Here is a 15,341-nt window from a genome sequence, read left to right on the forward strand (position 1 = left end):
TATTTATATTAATAACACGAAGTTTCTAAAGTATTTGTCTACCACTCCTCCATACAAAAACAGCATGATGGATAATGTATTTCTGACTTAAAAATAATCTATGTTCAAAAATGTCACTTTGGGGCATTCTCAAAGCACCATAGCATATGAAAATTAAGCACAATTAGTGGCTCTTGTCTTCTTAGCAGGGAAGATATTCTACATATATTAATACCCTGTGATCGGGGAAGAGTGACACAAATATAAGCCGCACATCAAAAGTCACAAGGTCAGATTCCTTAAAGCATATGCTGATTGCAATCAAGATACAATTCTCAGGAACGTGTCCAGGTTAGCAGCCGCAATGTGACCAGGCCAACGGGTACATATTCACCGTCTCAGCAGGGATGAAGAGGGAGAATTCCAAATGCTACCAGGGCTCAGGTTCAAAGCACAGTATCAATCACTCATAGATTACAGCCTGCCTCAATGTTTTAACTCCTGTAATACATTAGCTAAATCACCAAATAGTTTGTACACTGGAGTGCTGCCTCTATTGTAGAAAAATTAACACTTTGAGGACTCCTACATTACCGCCAGAGTCCCTGGGTGGCACAAATGGTTAAGCGCTCAGCCACAAATTAAAAGGTTGGCAGTTCGACCTCACCCAGAGGCTCCCTGGAAGGAAGCCCTGGTGACCCAATTCCAAAAGTCACAGCCTTGAAAACCCTGTGGAGCAGAGCTGTACTCTGCACGCATAGGGTCACCATGAGTCAGAATCGACTCCACAGAAACTGGTTGTTTGTTTTTACATTAAGGTCAAGGTAGGTAACAAAAACAATCTTCCTGGTGGCCAAAGCAAGTAACATGAGAGCCACAATAACTTTAAAATAAAGAGCCACCCATGACTCCAAGGAAGCACAGCTTCTTTGATTACTGAAGTCTGAAAGAAATCTTCCAGAGACTCCTAAAAAGGGTCCCTGTGATAAGCAAACACATCTTTAATAATATCCTTCATCAATCATGTGAGTAACAAATGCCATACCCTGTCTCCTTCACTGTCCCCCAAGCAAGCTAAGGGACTTGGAGCCTTATTCTAGTCCCATGGAAATTTCCTACTTATTCAACATTTCCCCTGATACAATGATTAAAAAACCACCATATGTATCACTCTTCACGATTTTTAAAGCACTTTCACATAATTGTCTCATGTGAGATATTTTCTAGCTTATGTACATCCTGTCAGGAAACCAAACATGAGTGCCCCAAGAAGACAGTCAAAGGTTAAAAAGGATCAGTGGGGAATCCTTCTGAAGCAAGAAGGGTGCAGCTGAAGCCAATGACACAGCAGCTCTGGAGCGGGACCAGTGGTACAGAGAAGTAACAGTCAGGGAGGCTAAAGCAATCTAGAAAAAGGACACACTGGTTCCTAGAGTGGGAAGACAATAATGTACAAAGTCATGGGTCACGACCACTCTGCCAGGGTAGGGAGTGAGCCAGCACTGATGAGGACAGCAAAAGGGAAGCAAGATCACTTTTTCTCTTTCTTATACTCTACTTATTAGTGGTTGTTGTTAGGTGCCATCCAGTCGGTTCTGACTCATAGCAACCCTACGTACAATAGAATAAAACCCCACCCGGTCCTGTGCCATCCTCACAATCACTGTTATGCTTCAGCCCATTGTTGCAGCCACTATGTCAATCCATCTTGTCGAGGGTCTTCCTCTTTTTTGCTGACCATATACTTTACCACGCATTATGTCCTTCTCCAGGGACTGGTCCCCTCTGATAACATGTCCAAAGTATGAGACGAAGTCTTGACAGCCTTGCTTGTAAGGAGCATTTGGGCTGTACTTCATCCAAGGCAGACTTTTGTTCTTCTGGCAGTCCAGGGTATATTCAACATTCTTTGCCAACACCACAATTCAAAGGCATTAATTCTTCTTCAGTCTTCCTTATTCATTGTTCACATGTGTATGAGGCAACTGAAAACACCAAGCCGTGGGTCAGGCACATCTTAGCAATGGGTCCTTTGATCTCTTGGCTGCTGCTTCCATGGGCGTTGATTGTGGATCCAAGTAGAATGGATTATCAGGGAAGTTTAATTACAGGAGTGTATCTTACAGTAGTGTTCTTTGTAGATAGAGTTCAAAAATACTGGTTAAAGTAGTTAGAATTCTTTACAGAAATTCCTAGGTTCTTTATAAAAGTAGGGAAATGCTTAATCTATGTAGCTATCAAATAAGTTTGGCTATAAGTACTGGTCACCTGGAGTTCTATTTGCATGAGACCCACTGTAGGAAAAAAAAGGCACAGTCCCATGATTGGGCTCCAGGGCTAAGACTCAGAATAAAGAGAGTAGACAATGCCCTGGCTACTCAGAACTCAGGTATGTCCTGGGCATTCAGGAAACTCCTGTCGGGGCTGTGTCCTAAGATTCTGCTATCAGAAGGGACTCTTTGTGGGCAATCCTGTATGCAAGACCCCACAGGCCTTCCAAACAAGCCCCAAGAAAACATGTTCCTGGTGCCTTCACTGGTGGGTGGGGAATAAAAAGAGAAGAGCAAGTAGGGTAGATGTAAAACGACCAAAACCTAAAAAAAAAAAAAAAGGTTGTAATGCTAGGCCTACAGGAAACAGAAAGTGTGAGGGTGGCCTGAGTCATATCATGGTAAAAGGATAACTCTCCTCCAGGTTATACAGAAAAAGTAGGAGGGAGGCAGTAGTGTCAAATCAGCCCAGGCAATGCGGGTCAGGCCTGGAGATACTTAGGTCTCAGCTTCAATGCCATCCCCACTAGAAAAAAACCCTCTGCCTACAAGTCGATCCCGACTCATAGTAACCCTACAGGACAGAGTAGAGCTGTCTCATAGGGTTTTCAAGGAGCAGCTAGTGGATTCGAACTGCTGTTTTGGTTAGCAGCTGAACGCTTAACCACCGCACCACCAGGGCTCCATCTCCACTAGAGAGCCCCTCATAATCAAGCTAAGTGTTCTTTTAACTTGCTTCCCTTTTTTACCCCATACCACCAAGAAGCAACTCCCAGAGCAGAGCATGTCCTTTGGACTCGAGGTTCCTGAGCTGAGAAGCTCCTAGTCCAGGGTAAGACTGATGACAAGGACCTTCCTCCAGGGCCAACAGACAGAGAACGTCTTCCCCTGGAGCTGTCGCCCTGAATTTGGACTTTCAGCCTACTAGACCGTGAGAGAATAAATCTCTCTTTGTTAAAGACATCCACTTCTGGTATTTCTGTAATAGCAGCACTAGGTGACAAAGACACACCTCAAGCATAGCCACCACCCATCTGTCAATGGAGGCTTATGTGTTGCTGTGATGCTGGACAAGTATCAGTGAAGCTTCCAGACTAAAACAGACTAGGAAGAAAGTCCAGGCGATCAACTTCTGAAAAATCAATCAATGAAAACCCTATTGATCCCCGTTGTGCATGGAGTATCTATGAGTTTGGGCTGACTTAACGGAAGTTAACGACATGTAAACTTCAGATTTACACCTTTTGATTACGTAAAAACAAGTTGTGTTTCTTTCTCTTCCCGTAACAAAAAAATTGTAAGTCATATAAAACTGGCTTCAAAACTAAAAAAGTTATGCTTTAGTAGCCTAAACAGTACATTAAAAAGGAAAAAACTCTTCTCCCTTGGCCAAAGTCACCATCATATTTATGATGTGCAGTTAAATTTATGATATGCAAATAAGTGATAGGTTGAGTCGTTTTAATTTAGCAAAAAGAAAACAGTGATTACAGGGATAACAACTCCAGGACAATTGGAATTACTAAACCTTGGAAGCTTGTAGGAGTGGGCCCTAGAGCTGAAACTCAGACCTCTGAGGAGGGAGCACTGTTTGACTGGTGCTGGTGTCTCTAAGAAGGGCATGATAAGGCTGGTTCTGAAAATTCTGGAAAAGCTGCAACTGGATCAATTGCTGCCATAAGAAGGAACTACCATTGATGGAGTGAAGAAACGTTTCTAGGGTCATACTCAAAAGAGCGAGAAGCAGACACAAAGGTGAAAGCCCCTTATTTTTCCTCTTGTCCTTCAGCTTCCCTCTCCTACAGTCTGCGGTAGACTTCCCCTATGAGTCCGAATCGACTCCACAGCAATGGGTTTTGGTGTGGCTACTGACAGACTACCAGGGAGCTACTGTTTACCTTTACAATGACCTGTTTAGAATTTGTGGTTAAATGCCAATGCCTAGCATGCCTGAGGACACATACCAGAAGAAAATAAACAGTGAGTTTGGGCTCTAAAATCCTTTCAAAGTGACTGAGAAAAATCTCTTTGCCTGGGTCCAGTCAATTTCAAGGCTAAGAGAAAATCAGGTAGAAGTGGGTACCTGGGTAGAAGTCTGATTCTCCAACACAGTTACAAAGAGCCCATTTGTGCATGGCACAATACTGGGTACAATCCAAAGTCAGCTACACAATCCTGAGCAGAGAAGGCACCAACCAGAGCCAACAACTAAATGAGAAAAATAAGAGGCTACCCTTCCTCCCATAGTACCTGGCATGAAGAATCTCAGTATTGGAAGAAGCCTTCTGGAGGTCACTCAGACAGGTGGTCAGGTGGGTTTTTTGATGTTATAAAGCTAAGTATCCTTCTTTGTGTATTGGGAAACTATTTGGCAGTTTCTCCTAAAGTTAAACATTTTTCTACTCTATGGTTCAGCAACTCAAATACTAGGCGTACACCCAAGAGAAATGTGCACATATGTTCACACACACAAGAAAATATATATATAAAAAGTCACATAAGCTGTATTCATAATAGTCAAAAACTGAAATCAACTCATACGTCCATCAAAAGAAGAATGGATAAACAAACTGTATACAGTAAAACATTACACTATATAGCAATAGAAATAAATGAACTACTGATACTTGCAATAATATTGATAAATTTCAAAAACATTATGCTGAAAGAATGAAGTCAAACACAAAGGAATAGATATTGTATGATTCCATCAATATGAAGTTCAAAAATAGGTAAGGCTAATCTACGGTGTTAAAAGTCAGAAGAGTGGTTGCCTTGGGCATGGGGTGGCAATGAGGCATTGGCTGGGAAGGGACCTCCCAAGGTGATGAAAATGTTCTATATCTTGATCTGGGTGGTGGCTGCCTGGGTGAACGTATAAGTAAAACTTCATCAAAATGTAAACGTAAGGTTTGTGCAGTTTATTGTATATAAACATCTCTATATAAAAAAGCGGAAACCCTGGTGGCGTAGTGGTTAAGTGCTACGGCTGCTAACCAAAAGGTCGGCAGCTCGAATCTGCCAGGCGCTCCTTGGAAACTCTACGGGGCAGTTCTACTCTGTCCTATAGGGTCGCTATGAGTCAAAATCGACTCAACAGCAGTGGGTTTGGTTTTTGGTTTTTTTAATATAAAAAAGTATCTCTATATATTAACAGCCCTAAGTATTAGTCTAACCTCCCATTCACAACAGATAAACGGAGGTCTTTAAACAACTCTCTACATCAGTACCATTTTATTCTGTTGTACGTAGGGTCGCCGAGTTGAACCAACTCAACAACAACTCTTAGAAATTAGGATGGAATTCAAAGCTGCCCAGCTGGTGACTTCAACATTTGCAACTAACATGTGCCATGTTAACAAGAGTAAGAGAAGGTCAGTTTGGAGGAAGGTTTATTTCCAAATCTCTATGGATGACCAATCCTATAACAAAGAATCAATATTCTGTAAGAAAAGTGACAGAGGGTGAGAAGGAAGAAGGGACAGCAGATGCTGGAGTTTTCCTTCAGGCAATGTTTCAGTGATGCCTCTCAATTTCCCATCTTCCGGGCATCCATAAGACCCAGGAAGTGATCTCCTGGACTTGGGGCAGCCCCTTAGCTTCAGCTTCTTCCCATTCTTCCTTCTGGCAGCATCAATGTGGGGCCCTAACAGAGCCTAGCCAGAAAGGAAGGTTAAGGCCTATCCTAGCATAACGGGAAAGGTTTTGTTCCAGTTTCACTCAGGATGTCAGAGCCATGCAAATTATCTCTTTGTTTGTATAAACATACATACCTGTAACCAATGGATAAAGCTCTGTACACAAGGAATCAAGGATATATATAAAGCCTACGTGAATCCCAGCTTTCATTTACTATTCACTTTCCTCTATTCGTGCTCCCTAAGGTAGAGAGAATGGCCAAGGATAAAGGGGAGAAGAGGGAGTTAAAATGGAGCTTACTACCTCCATGCGAAGTTTCAATACTGGATGGGATCATTCTACAAAAGGAACTATGCAACATCTGCGATAGAATTTGGAACTTCCAAGCCAAGCCTGATGACCTGATCATTGCATCCTATCCCAAAGCAGGTATGTAAATTGAGCTGAGAAGGGGAAAACGGAAGTAAGGGCATTTATCAGCTCCTTTTAGGGCCATGCTGTAAAATTCAAGAGCAGAGGGAAGCAGTGTCCTTGACTATAAATCAGACAGAACTGCCAAAAGAGCAATGAATTTTCTATAAAACTACAGATTTTTTATGAGGGAGAAAAGCTTGATTTATTAAAAATCCAATTCTAGCCAAAGCACATTATTCAGATCAAAATCATCCACGTTAATCATTTTTACTTTCACTCAACAAAGATTTATCAAGAACCTTCTAAAAGTACCAAACATTAGCTCCAGCCATAGTGATACGCAAAATGGTGTTATCTTTGCCCTGCCAGCATTTACATTCCACTCGAGTGAAAGACATTAAACAAGTCATTACACACATCTGTGATTATAATACGTGGTAAGGGCTGGGGAGGAAATGTAGAGGGTACAATGAGTGAATACCAGGGATGCTAATTTAGATCAAGGATATTATAGTGAAGAAACTCTGAGCCAATGTCATTGTTACAAAATGAATGTGGGGAAGAAGGTTTGTGTTTGCAGATGGAACCAAGTGGACTGGCTGATGGAAAATGTGTGGGTGATACGGGAAATAAAGGAAACAAGGATGACTCCAAGATGGCTGGAATGATTAAGTGGATAACAGTGCCAAGTGCTGAGTTATGAAGTCTGGAGGAGGACTAGGTCTGAGACTGGGAGGTAGAGTCTACAAAGCAGTTAGCAATTGAAGGGGATCTCCAGTGGAATTGGGAAGACAAGATGTGTATATGTTTCCACTGCCCAGATGAGAAAGATAGTAGCTTGGACTAGGGAGGTGACAGTAAAGATGGAGGGATGGGAAAAAATGTGAGATGTATTTTAGATACAAAATTACTTGAATGGTGAGGGAAAGGGATGAATCAAGGGTGACCCTCTTCTGGCTTGATCAAGTGAGTGGTGCCATGGACTGGGGTTAAGAAAGACTGGGAGAGGGAAAGTTACAGAGCCTTGAAGTAAGGGAGGCAAAAAGGTGAGTCTATAGTTCAGTTTTGGGCATATAGTTGGAAATGACTTTAAGACCACCAAGTAGAGATGTAATGGGGTCCAGTACAGCGTGAAGCTCACTGTAGCTGAAGATAACATTAGAGTTGCTAATATACAGTGGAATCGTCTTAGTTATCTTGTGCTGCTATGACAGAAATACCACAAGTGGATGGCTTTAACAAAGAGAAATTTATTTTCTCACAGGAAGGTAGGCTAAAAGTCCAAATTCAGGGTGTCAGCTCTAGGAGAAGGTTTGTCTCTGTCGGCCTTCTCATCAATCTTCCCCCAGACTAGGAAATTCTCCACGCAGGGACCCTGAGTCCAAAGGACGTGCTCTGCTCCCAGCACTGCTTTCTTGGTGGTATGAGTTCCCCATCTCTCTACTCACTTCTTTCTTTTATATGTCAAAAGAGACTAGCTCAAGACACAATGCAGTCTTATAGATTGAGTCCTGCCTCACTACCATAACTGCCTCCCATCCTCCCTCATTAATATCATAGAGGCAGGATTTACAACATATAGGAAAATGACACAATACTGGGAAACATGACCCAGCCAAATTGATACACACATCTTGGGGGGGGGGGGGGGGACATAATTTAATCCATGACAGGAATTTTAGGATTATATTCCCTAAAACAAAACCTTAGACAGGGATTCAGGTGTACATGATTTATTGAGAAGAGGATTCTCAGTAAAAAACTTCCAAGTGTATTGCTGGGATAGGGGAGAGGAAGGGTCCAAGCAAAGATGTCATCTAAAGTAAAGCCTAGCCTTGGCCCGATCCATGGTGGGGAGAGGAAGGGGGGCATTACTTCCCAAGTTAGGAGCCTCCCTCCAGAGGAGGACACTTCTCCAGCAAAGAGGAGAGCTGTGAGACATTAGCAGCCAACACTCACAGCAGCTGGAGGGGTGACGGCAACGGCCCAGTACAGGGGATCTGGGGAAGCCACAAACCGTGTCTACTATAGACATTATTTAAAGTGGAGGGAATCAATGAGATCACGCAAGAAGCAAATGGAGAGTAAAAAGAAAGCACCTGACCAAGTCCTGAGAAATTTATCACTTAGAAGTTGGGCAGAGTAAGAGAAGCCAGAAGCGAGCGGTATCCTGGCAGCCAACAAAGCGAATGTTAGAGCCAGAAATATCTAAACTGACTGTCCATTCTGATGAAATTAATCAGATGAATGACAGATTGGTATTACACTTGGTGCTTTGTAAACAGCTTTAGCCGCATAGCCTGGGATGATCCTTGGGCTTTCTTTGATCAAGTTGCCAGTTCTATCAACCCAGACTCTGTCTGGTTTCCCTGAGGAACAAAATAGCAGAATTAACATGGACAATTTGTTCTGTTTTTTTTTTACACAGCAAGTGCAGCTATCCAAGATCAACCTACTACCAGCTTCCTTCCATGGGGAAGAAAGGTGTATAAAAGAAATAATATGTTTGTAAATGGGGAATAATTGTAAAAACAGAAATTTATTCTAGTGAGTAACTTAGCTCTTGTGGACTCGTGAAGACAGACTCTTCCCAGATCAAGCCCGGAAAATGGAAAGAATATTTTTCCTGGGGCTATAGCTCCGGGAAAAGAGAGATATATTGAGACATGTGAGAGACAACACAAGGTAATAGTAGGGTGTGACACTTTTGAGAAGGAAAGGGGGCATGGTTAATAATTATGCTGAGACAACAGGCATCAACCAGTATTACTCTGGGTCACCAACAAAACACAAAGGATTCTAAAGAAAATGCTGACACATTGTGACAAATGTAACTAATGTCACTGAGCAATTTGTGCAGAAATTGTCAAATGGGAACCTAACTTGACGTGTAAATTTTCATCAAAAACTCAATAAAACAAACAAAAAAAAAGAAAGCAACACATTCCAGCTGCTAGAGTCCAGGCTCCAGTCTGCTACTGAATCTAAATCTGTCATAATCCTAAAATCATTATCCTAACACCCAAACCAATTTCTTTTCTGTCCATGTCTCCGGTCAAGTTTCCTGAGAGGCTGACTCTGAGTGGAAATAGTGTGGAAATAAGTGTATGGGATATTTAACTGGGAGAGCTCTTGGCAACACTACCTGGAAAGAGAAGGGGAGGAAGCAGGACTGGGCAGAGGCAGAAGGTGAAGTTAGGATGGCTATTCAGAGTTCATGTCATTGTAGTTGGGGTTAGAGGTTGAGTCTCTATAACCATGTCAACCAGCCATTGGATGCAAGCTGCCCAGGAAGGGGGTATGACCTTGCACAAAGCAACTCTCTCAGCCAGCCAAAATTCCAAGTAGGGATAAATAGCTAAGAGCTGTCCGCCAGCAGCATTTCCAGCAGCTGGAGGAAGAAATCTTTCAGTTCGGAAGGGAAATCTGGGCAACACATCCCTGAACCCTTTATCATCCACCATATGTTTTCAGTGACCCAACATTTTCCTTCTTTTTTTTCCTGCCATTATGTCAGTTACAACTCATAGCAACTCTATAGGACAGAGTAGAACTGCCCCATAGGGTTTCCAAGGAGTGGCTGGTAGATTTGAACTGCTGAGTTTTTGGTTAGCAGCCAAGCTCTTAACCACTATGCCACCAAGGCTCCAACATTTTCTTAGGTACCCAAATGTATAATTTCTATGATTCATTTCTTTGCTTCAGTCTTATATCTCATCAGTCACAAAAGCCATTCAATTTTCAATTTGATATGCCCACTATAATTTTTCTTTCCCTCCTGCCCTGATTGTAACATCTCACACCAAAATTACTGAAAATGGTGATTTATATGTATGACCTGATGCTTTTGAGTGGGGCACCTGACACAGAAGGGAAGTCAGCTATTACAGTATGAATCTTTGCATCCAGATAAGAAAGAAGGGTAGAAAATAAAAACAGCAGTTCTCACAAATAATGAAGTTATTTTAAACTGAGCATCTTGAGGAACATCCTGAAGCATGAAATATGTAGACAGAAATGGAGAAGAACAAGAAGTCAGCTATACAACATTTCCTCTTGCCAGAGCTTGCCTAAGCTATGCTACGGCTTGCCAGAATGGAGCTCAAGTCAACATCCATATCTGAGAAGTTGCCAGCTAACAGACAGAGTCCATGGAAGGGCAGGCATCAGATTGTTCTCGAAGTCAGGAAGATACTGATGACTCTAGGAGGAAGGACTAGTGTAACTCAGCTCTCTACGGTTATTATCAAAAAAAAAAAAAAAACCCAAACCCATTGCCGTCAAATCAATTCCAACTCATTGTGACCCTATAGGACAGAGCAGAACTGCCCCATGGGGTCTCCAAGGAACAGCTGGTGGATTGGAACCACTGACCTTTTGGTTAGTAGCTGAGCTCTTAACCACTGCACCACCAGGGCTATTTGCATTCACATTTTCTAGAAATGTGAAGGCATATTCAGATTTTTTAAGTACATCATTAGAGTACAAAAATGAGTAAGATACATTATTGCCCTCACCCTTTCTGGTGAGGACAAGATAATAGTTAATTTTAACTCAATATAGTAAGCAACTCAAATAAGGTATTTTTTTTATGCTGTTGTTAGGTGTCAGAGAGTCGGTTCCGACTCATAGCAACCCTATGTACAACAGAACAAAACACTACCCGGTCCTGCACCATTCTTACAATCGTTGCTATATTGAGCTCATCGTTTTAGCGACTGTGTCAATCCATCTCTTTGAGGGTCTTTCTCTCTTTCACTGACCCTCTACTTTATTAAGCCTGAAGTCCTTCTCCAGGCACTGCTCCCTCCTGATAACACATCCAAAGCAGTGAGACGAAGTCTCGCCATTCTCACTTTTAAGGAGCATTCTGGCTGTACTTCTTTGAAGACAGACTTGTTTGTTCTTCTGGCAGTCCATGGTATATTTAATATTCTTTGCCAACACCGTAACTCAAATGCATCAATTCTTCTTCAGTGTCAAGCTTCCACATGCATTTGAAACAACTGAAAACACCATGGCTTGGGTCAGGCACACCTTAGTCCTCAGAGTGACATCTTTGCTTTTTAACACTTTAAAGAGATCTTTTGCAGCCAATTTGCCCAACACAATATGTAATTCTTCTTACAGCATAAGATCTTTCTAAATTATGATTTATAGAAAATTAATCATCAACTCCTCAGTTCTTTGATTCTACTTTTTTTCAGGAACCACTTGGACACAGGAAATTGTAGATCTGATACAGAACGATGGAGATGTTGAGAAAAGTAGATGGGCTCCCATTCATCTTCGGCAACCTTTCTTGGAGTGGATGAGAGCAAACACCTCTGGTAAGTCCCTAATTTACAAAACCATAATCTTCACAGAAAGATGGACAGTTTAGGAGCTGAGAGTCTGAAAGCCTACCCCACACTGGAAAAAATTCCCTTTAACCCCCAATTCTGAATATCAGAAGAAAACTATCTTCCCTCATGCAAATCTAGGTAGATCTTAAAAATTTATTTAGCAATTTTACTTAACAATAGAGAGGTACTAATTCTGTATTAAATGAAGTGTTCAATAAGTTACAAGGGTCAAGAATTATTGATATAGTCCTCCCCCTCTGGGTTCCCTGCTTTCCCATGTGGGAACCCAAGGAAGTCTTAGTATCAAGGGCTCCTGGTGTCAAATGGTGAAATTTACTGTGCACTTTCTATGGAATTATAACAAATGACAGAATTATAACTAAGGTTTTCATAACATTTACCATGTGCTGGGCATCAGCTAAACACTTTCCATGTATTAACTCATTTACTCTTCCCAACACATTGATTTTATCCCCACTTTACAGATGAAGAAACTGAAGCCCAGAGAGATTATGATTTGTCCAAGATCCCATAACTAATAGGAAGCTAAGCCAAGATTTGACCCCAGGATTTCTATTTCTAGGGTCTATGCTCTTAACCACTAAGCTATATGTGTGTGTGTATATACATCCTATATGGATGGATCCCAGGCTCTGGGTACATGTGATGTAAAAAAAAAAAAAAATTTTTTTTTTTTTTAATGTATCTGAGGTAAATTACGGAATTACATATACTTTGGTGGGTTGGCATGGGAACCTGATCATCTTGAATAACACCGTTTCTCCAGGAATCTGTTCCGTACAACTGACTTATGATCTCATCTTTGAAAAATGAATGCATGAAAAAACTCATAGCCTGAAACGAAATCCTGCTCATTGTTGTTTTTTGTTTGCTTGTTTGTTTGTTTGTTTTGTGGGGGAAGGTGGTATGGGGATGTATTAGTCCCACATGTGCCATATTTTCAAAACTGCAAAGTCAGTGTCACACCAGAGTGCTTGTGGAAAGTGTCAAAACATGTGGAAATAATTCAAGCCAAATTGTGAAGCATATTCTAGGCTACGCTAAGTAATTTGGGTTTTGTCCTATAAGCCCTCCATAGACACATTCTTGGGAGTTCTCAAGTCCTCTACGACAATTTTTTTTTTAATTTGGATGGATAATTTTTAAAAACATAGGCATATTCCAGATCATCTGATCAGTTTATAACTAAATCATACCATGTTATTTCACTGTCCTCGTTTACATTTTTGTTAACAATCCCTTGATGCCAAAGAACCCAGTGCCATCAAGTCGCGGATTTGAACTGCTGACCCTTTGATTAGCAGCCATAGCACTTAACCACTACGCCACCAGGGTTTGATGCCAAAGGGTACTACTTTAACTGTTGCTGTTGTTAGGTGCCATCAAGTCAGTTTAACTCCTTGAGACCCCATGTACTACAGAACGAAACACCGCCTGGTCCTGCCCCATGCTCACAATCGTTATCCTTGAACCCATTCTTACAGCCACTGGGTCAGTCCATCTGGTTGAGGCTCTTCCTCTTCTTCGCTGCCCCTCTACTTTACCAAGCATGATAGATGTCCTTCTTCAGGGACTTATTCCTCCTAATAACATGTCCAAAGTATGTAAGACGTAGTCTCGCCATCCTTGATTCTAAGAAGCATTCTCTTTGTACTTCTTCCAAGATAGAGTCGTTCGTTATTTTGGCAGTCCATGGTATATTCAATATTCTTTGCCAACACAATTCAAAGGCACTAATTTTTCGTCCGTCTTCCTTATTCATCGTGCAGCTTTCGTATGCATATGAGGCAAATGAAAATACCATGGCTTAAGTCAGGCGCACCTTAATCTTCAAGGTGACTTCTTTGCTTTTCAACACTTTAAAGAGGTCTTTCGCAGCAGATTTGCCCAATGCAATGCGTCTTTTGATTTCCTGACTGCCGCTTCCATGGGTGTTGATTGTGGATCCAAGTAAAATGAAATCCTTGACAACTTCAATCTTTTCTCCGTTTATCATGATGTTGCTTACGGGTTCGGTTGTGAGGATTTTTGTTTTACATTGAGGTGTAATCCACACTGAAGGCAGTGGTCTTTGATCTTCATTAGTAAGTGCTTCAAGTCCTCTTCACTTCCAGCAAGCAAGGTTGTGTCATCTGCATAACACAGATGCCCCATTATTCTTCATATAGTCCAGCGTCTCGGTTTATTTGCTCAGCATACAGACTGAATAGATGTGGTGAAAGGATACAACCCTGACATACACCTTTCCTGACTTGAAGCCAAGATCTATGTACAGGTTCATCATGAGCACAATTAAGTGTCCTGGAATTCCCATTCTTCACAATGTTATCCGTAATTTGTTATGATCCACACAGTCGAATGCCTCTGTAGAGTCAATAAAACACAGGAAAACATCTTTCTGGTATTCTCTGCTTTCAGCCAGGATCCATTTGACATCAGCAATGATATCCCTAGTTCAACATGCTCTTCTGAAACTGGCCTGAGTTGCTGGCAGTTCCCTATCGATATACTTCACTTGCGTGTGACATTAACGATATTGTTCAATAATTTCTGCATTCAGTTGGATCACCTTTCTTGGGAATAGGCATAAATATGGATTTCTTCCAGTCAGTTGGTCAGGAAGCGGTCTTCCAAATTTCTTGGCACAGACGAGTGAGCACTTCCAGCACTGCATCTGTTTGTTGAAACATCTCATTGATATTCCGTCAATTCCTAGAGCCTTGTTTTTCATCAATGCCTTCAGTGCAGCTTGGACTTCTTTCAGTACCATCAGTTCCCGATCATATGCTACCTCTTGAAAAGTCTGAATGTTGACCAATTCTTTTTGGTAATAATGACTCCGTGTATTCCTTTCATCTTCTTTTGATGCTTCCTGCGTCGTTTAATATTTTCCCCATGGAATCCTTTGCTACTGCAATTCGAGGCTCGAATTTTTTCTTCAGTTCTTTCAGCTTGAGAAATGCCAAGTGTGTTCTTCCCTTTTGGTTTTCTATTTCCAGCTCTTTGCACATGTCATTATAACACTTTACTTTGTCTTCTCAAGCTTCCCTTTGAAATCTGTTCAGTTCTCTTACTTCATCATTTCTTCCTTTTGCTTTAGCTAGTCAACATTCAAAAGCAAGTTTCAGACTCTCTTATGACATCTATTTTCTTTTGACATCGTCTTTTCTTTCTTTCTTATCTTTTTAATGACCTCTTGCTTTCTTCATGTATGATGTTCTTCATGTCATTCCATAGCTCGTCTGCTCTTCGGTCAACATGTCAAATCTATTCTCAAGACGGTCTCTAAATTCAGGTGGGATATACTTGTGCACTCATGGAATTGTCCTAATTTTCTTCAGTATCAACTTGAGCTTACATTGAGCAATTGATGGTCTGTTCCACAGTCGGCCCCTGGCCTTGTTCTGACTGATATTGAGCTTTCCCATTGTCTGTTTCCACAGATATAGTTGATTTGATACCTGTGTATTCCATCTGGTGAGCTCATGTATAATTGCCATTTATGTTGCTGAAGAAAGGTATTCGCAGTGAAGAAGTCATTGGTCTTGCAAAATTTTATCATGCGATCTCCAGCATCATTTCTCTCACCAAGGCTGTATTTTCCAACTATCAGTCCTTCTTCATTTACACCTTTCAGATTCCAATCACCAGTAATTATCAATGCATCCTGATT

General features: G+C 41.4%; 2 protein-coding genes across 3 annotated transcripts in view; one reads left to right on the top strand and one right to left on the bottom strand.

Annotated features, from left to right (window-relative positions):
• The window catches only part of LOC111751558 (uncharacterized), a 360,216-nt gene that overhangs the window by 236,367 nt on the left and 108,508 nt on the right, over positions 1–15,341 (bottom strand). The gene's annotated exons all lie outside the window — the stretch shown is intronic.
• On the top strand, positions 4,958–11,685 carry LOC100671670 (sulfotransferase 1C4-like). The gene is made up of 2 exons (XM_023552637.2): positions 4,958–6,317; positions 11,510–11,685. Exons 1-2 carry the CDS (start codon positions 6,143–6,145, stop codon positions 11,683–11,685), a joined length of 351 nt encoding a protein of 116 aa, XP_023408405.1. The 5' UTR covers positions 4,958–6,142.

This window comes from Loxodonta africana, chromosome 15, assembly GCF_030014295.1.
Source record: "Loxodonta africana isolate mLoxAfr1 chromosome 15, mLoxAfr1.hap2, whole genome shotgun sequence".
Lineage (NCBI taxonomy): Eukaryota > Metazoa > Chordata > Mammalia > Proboscidea > Elephantidae > Loxodonta > Loxodonta africana.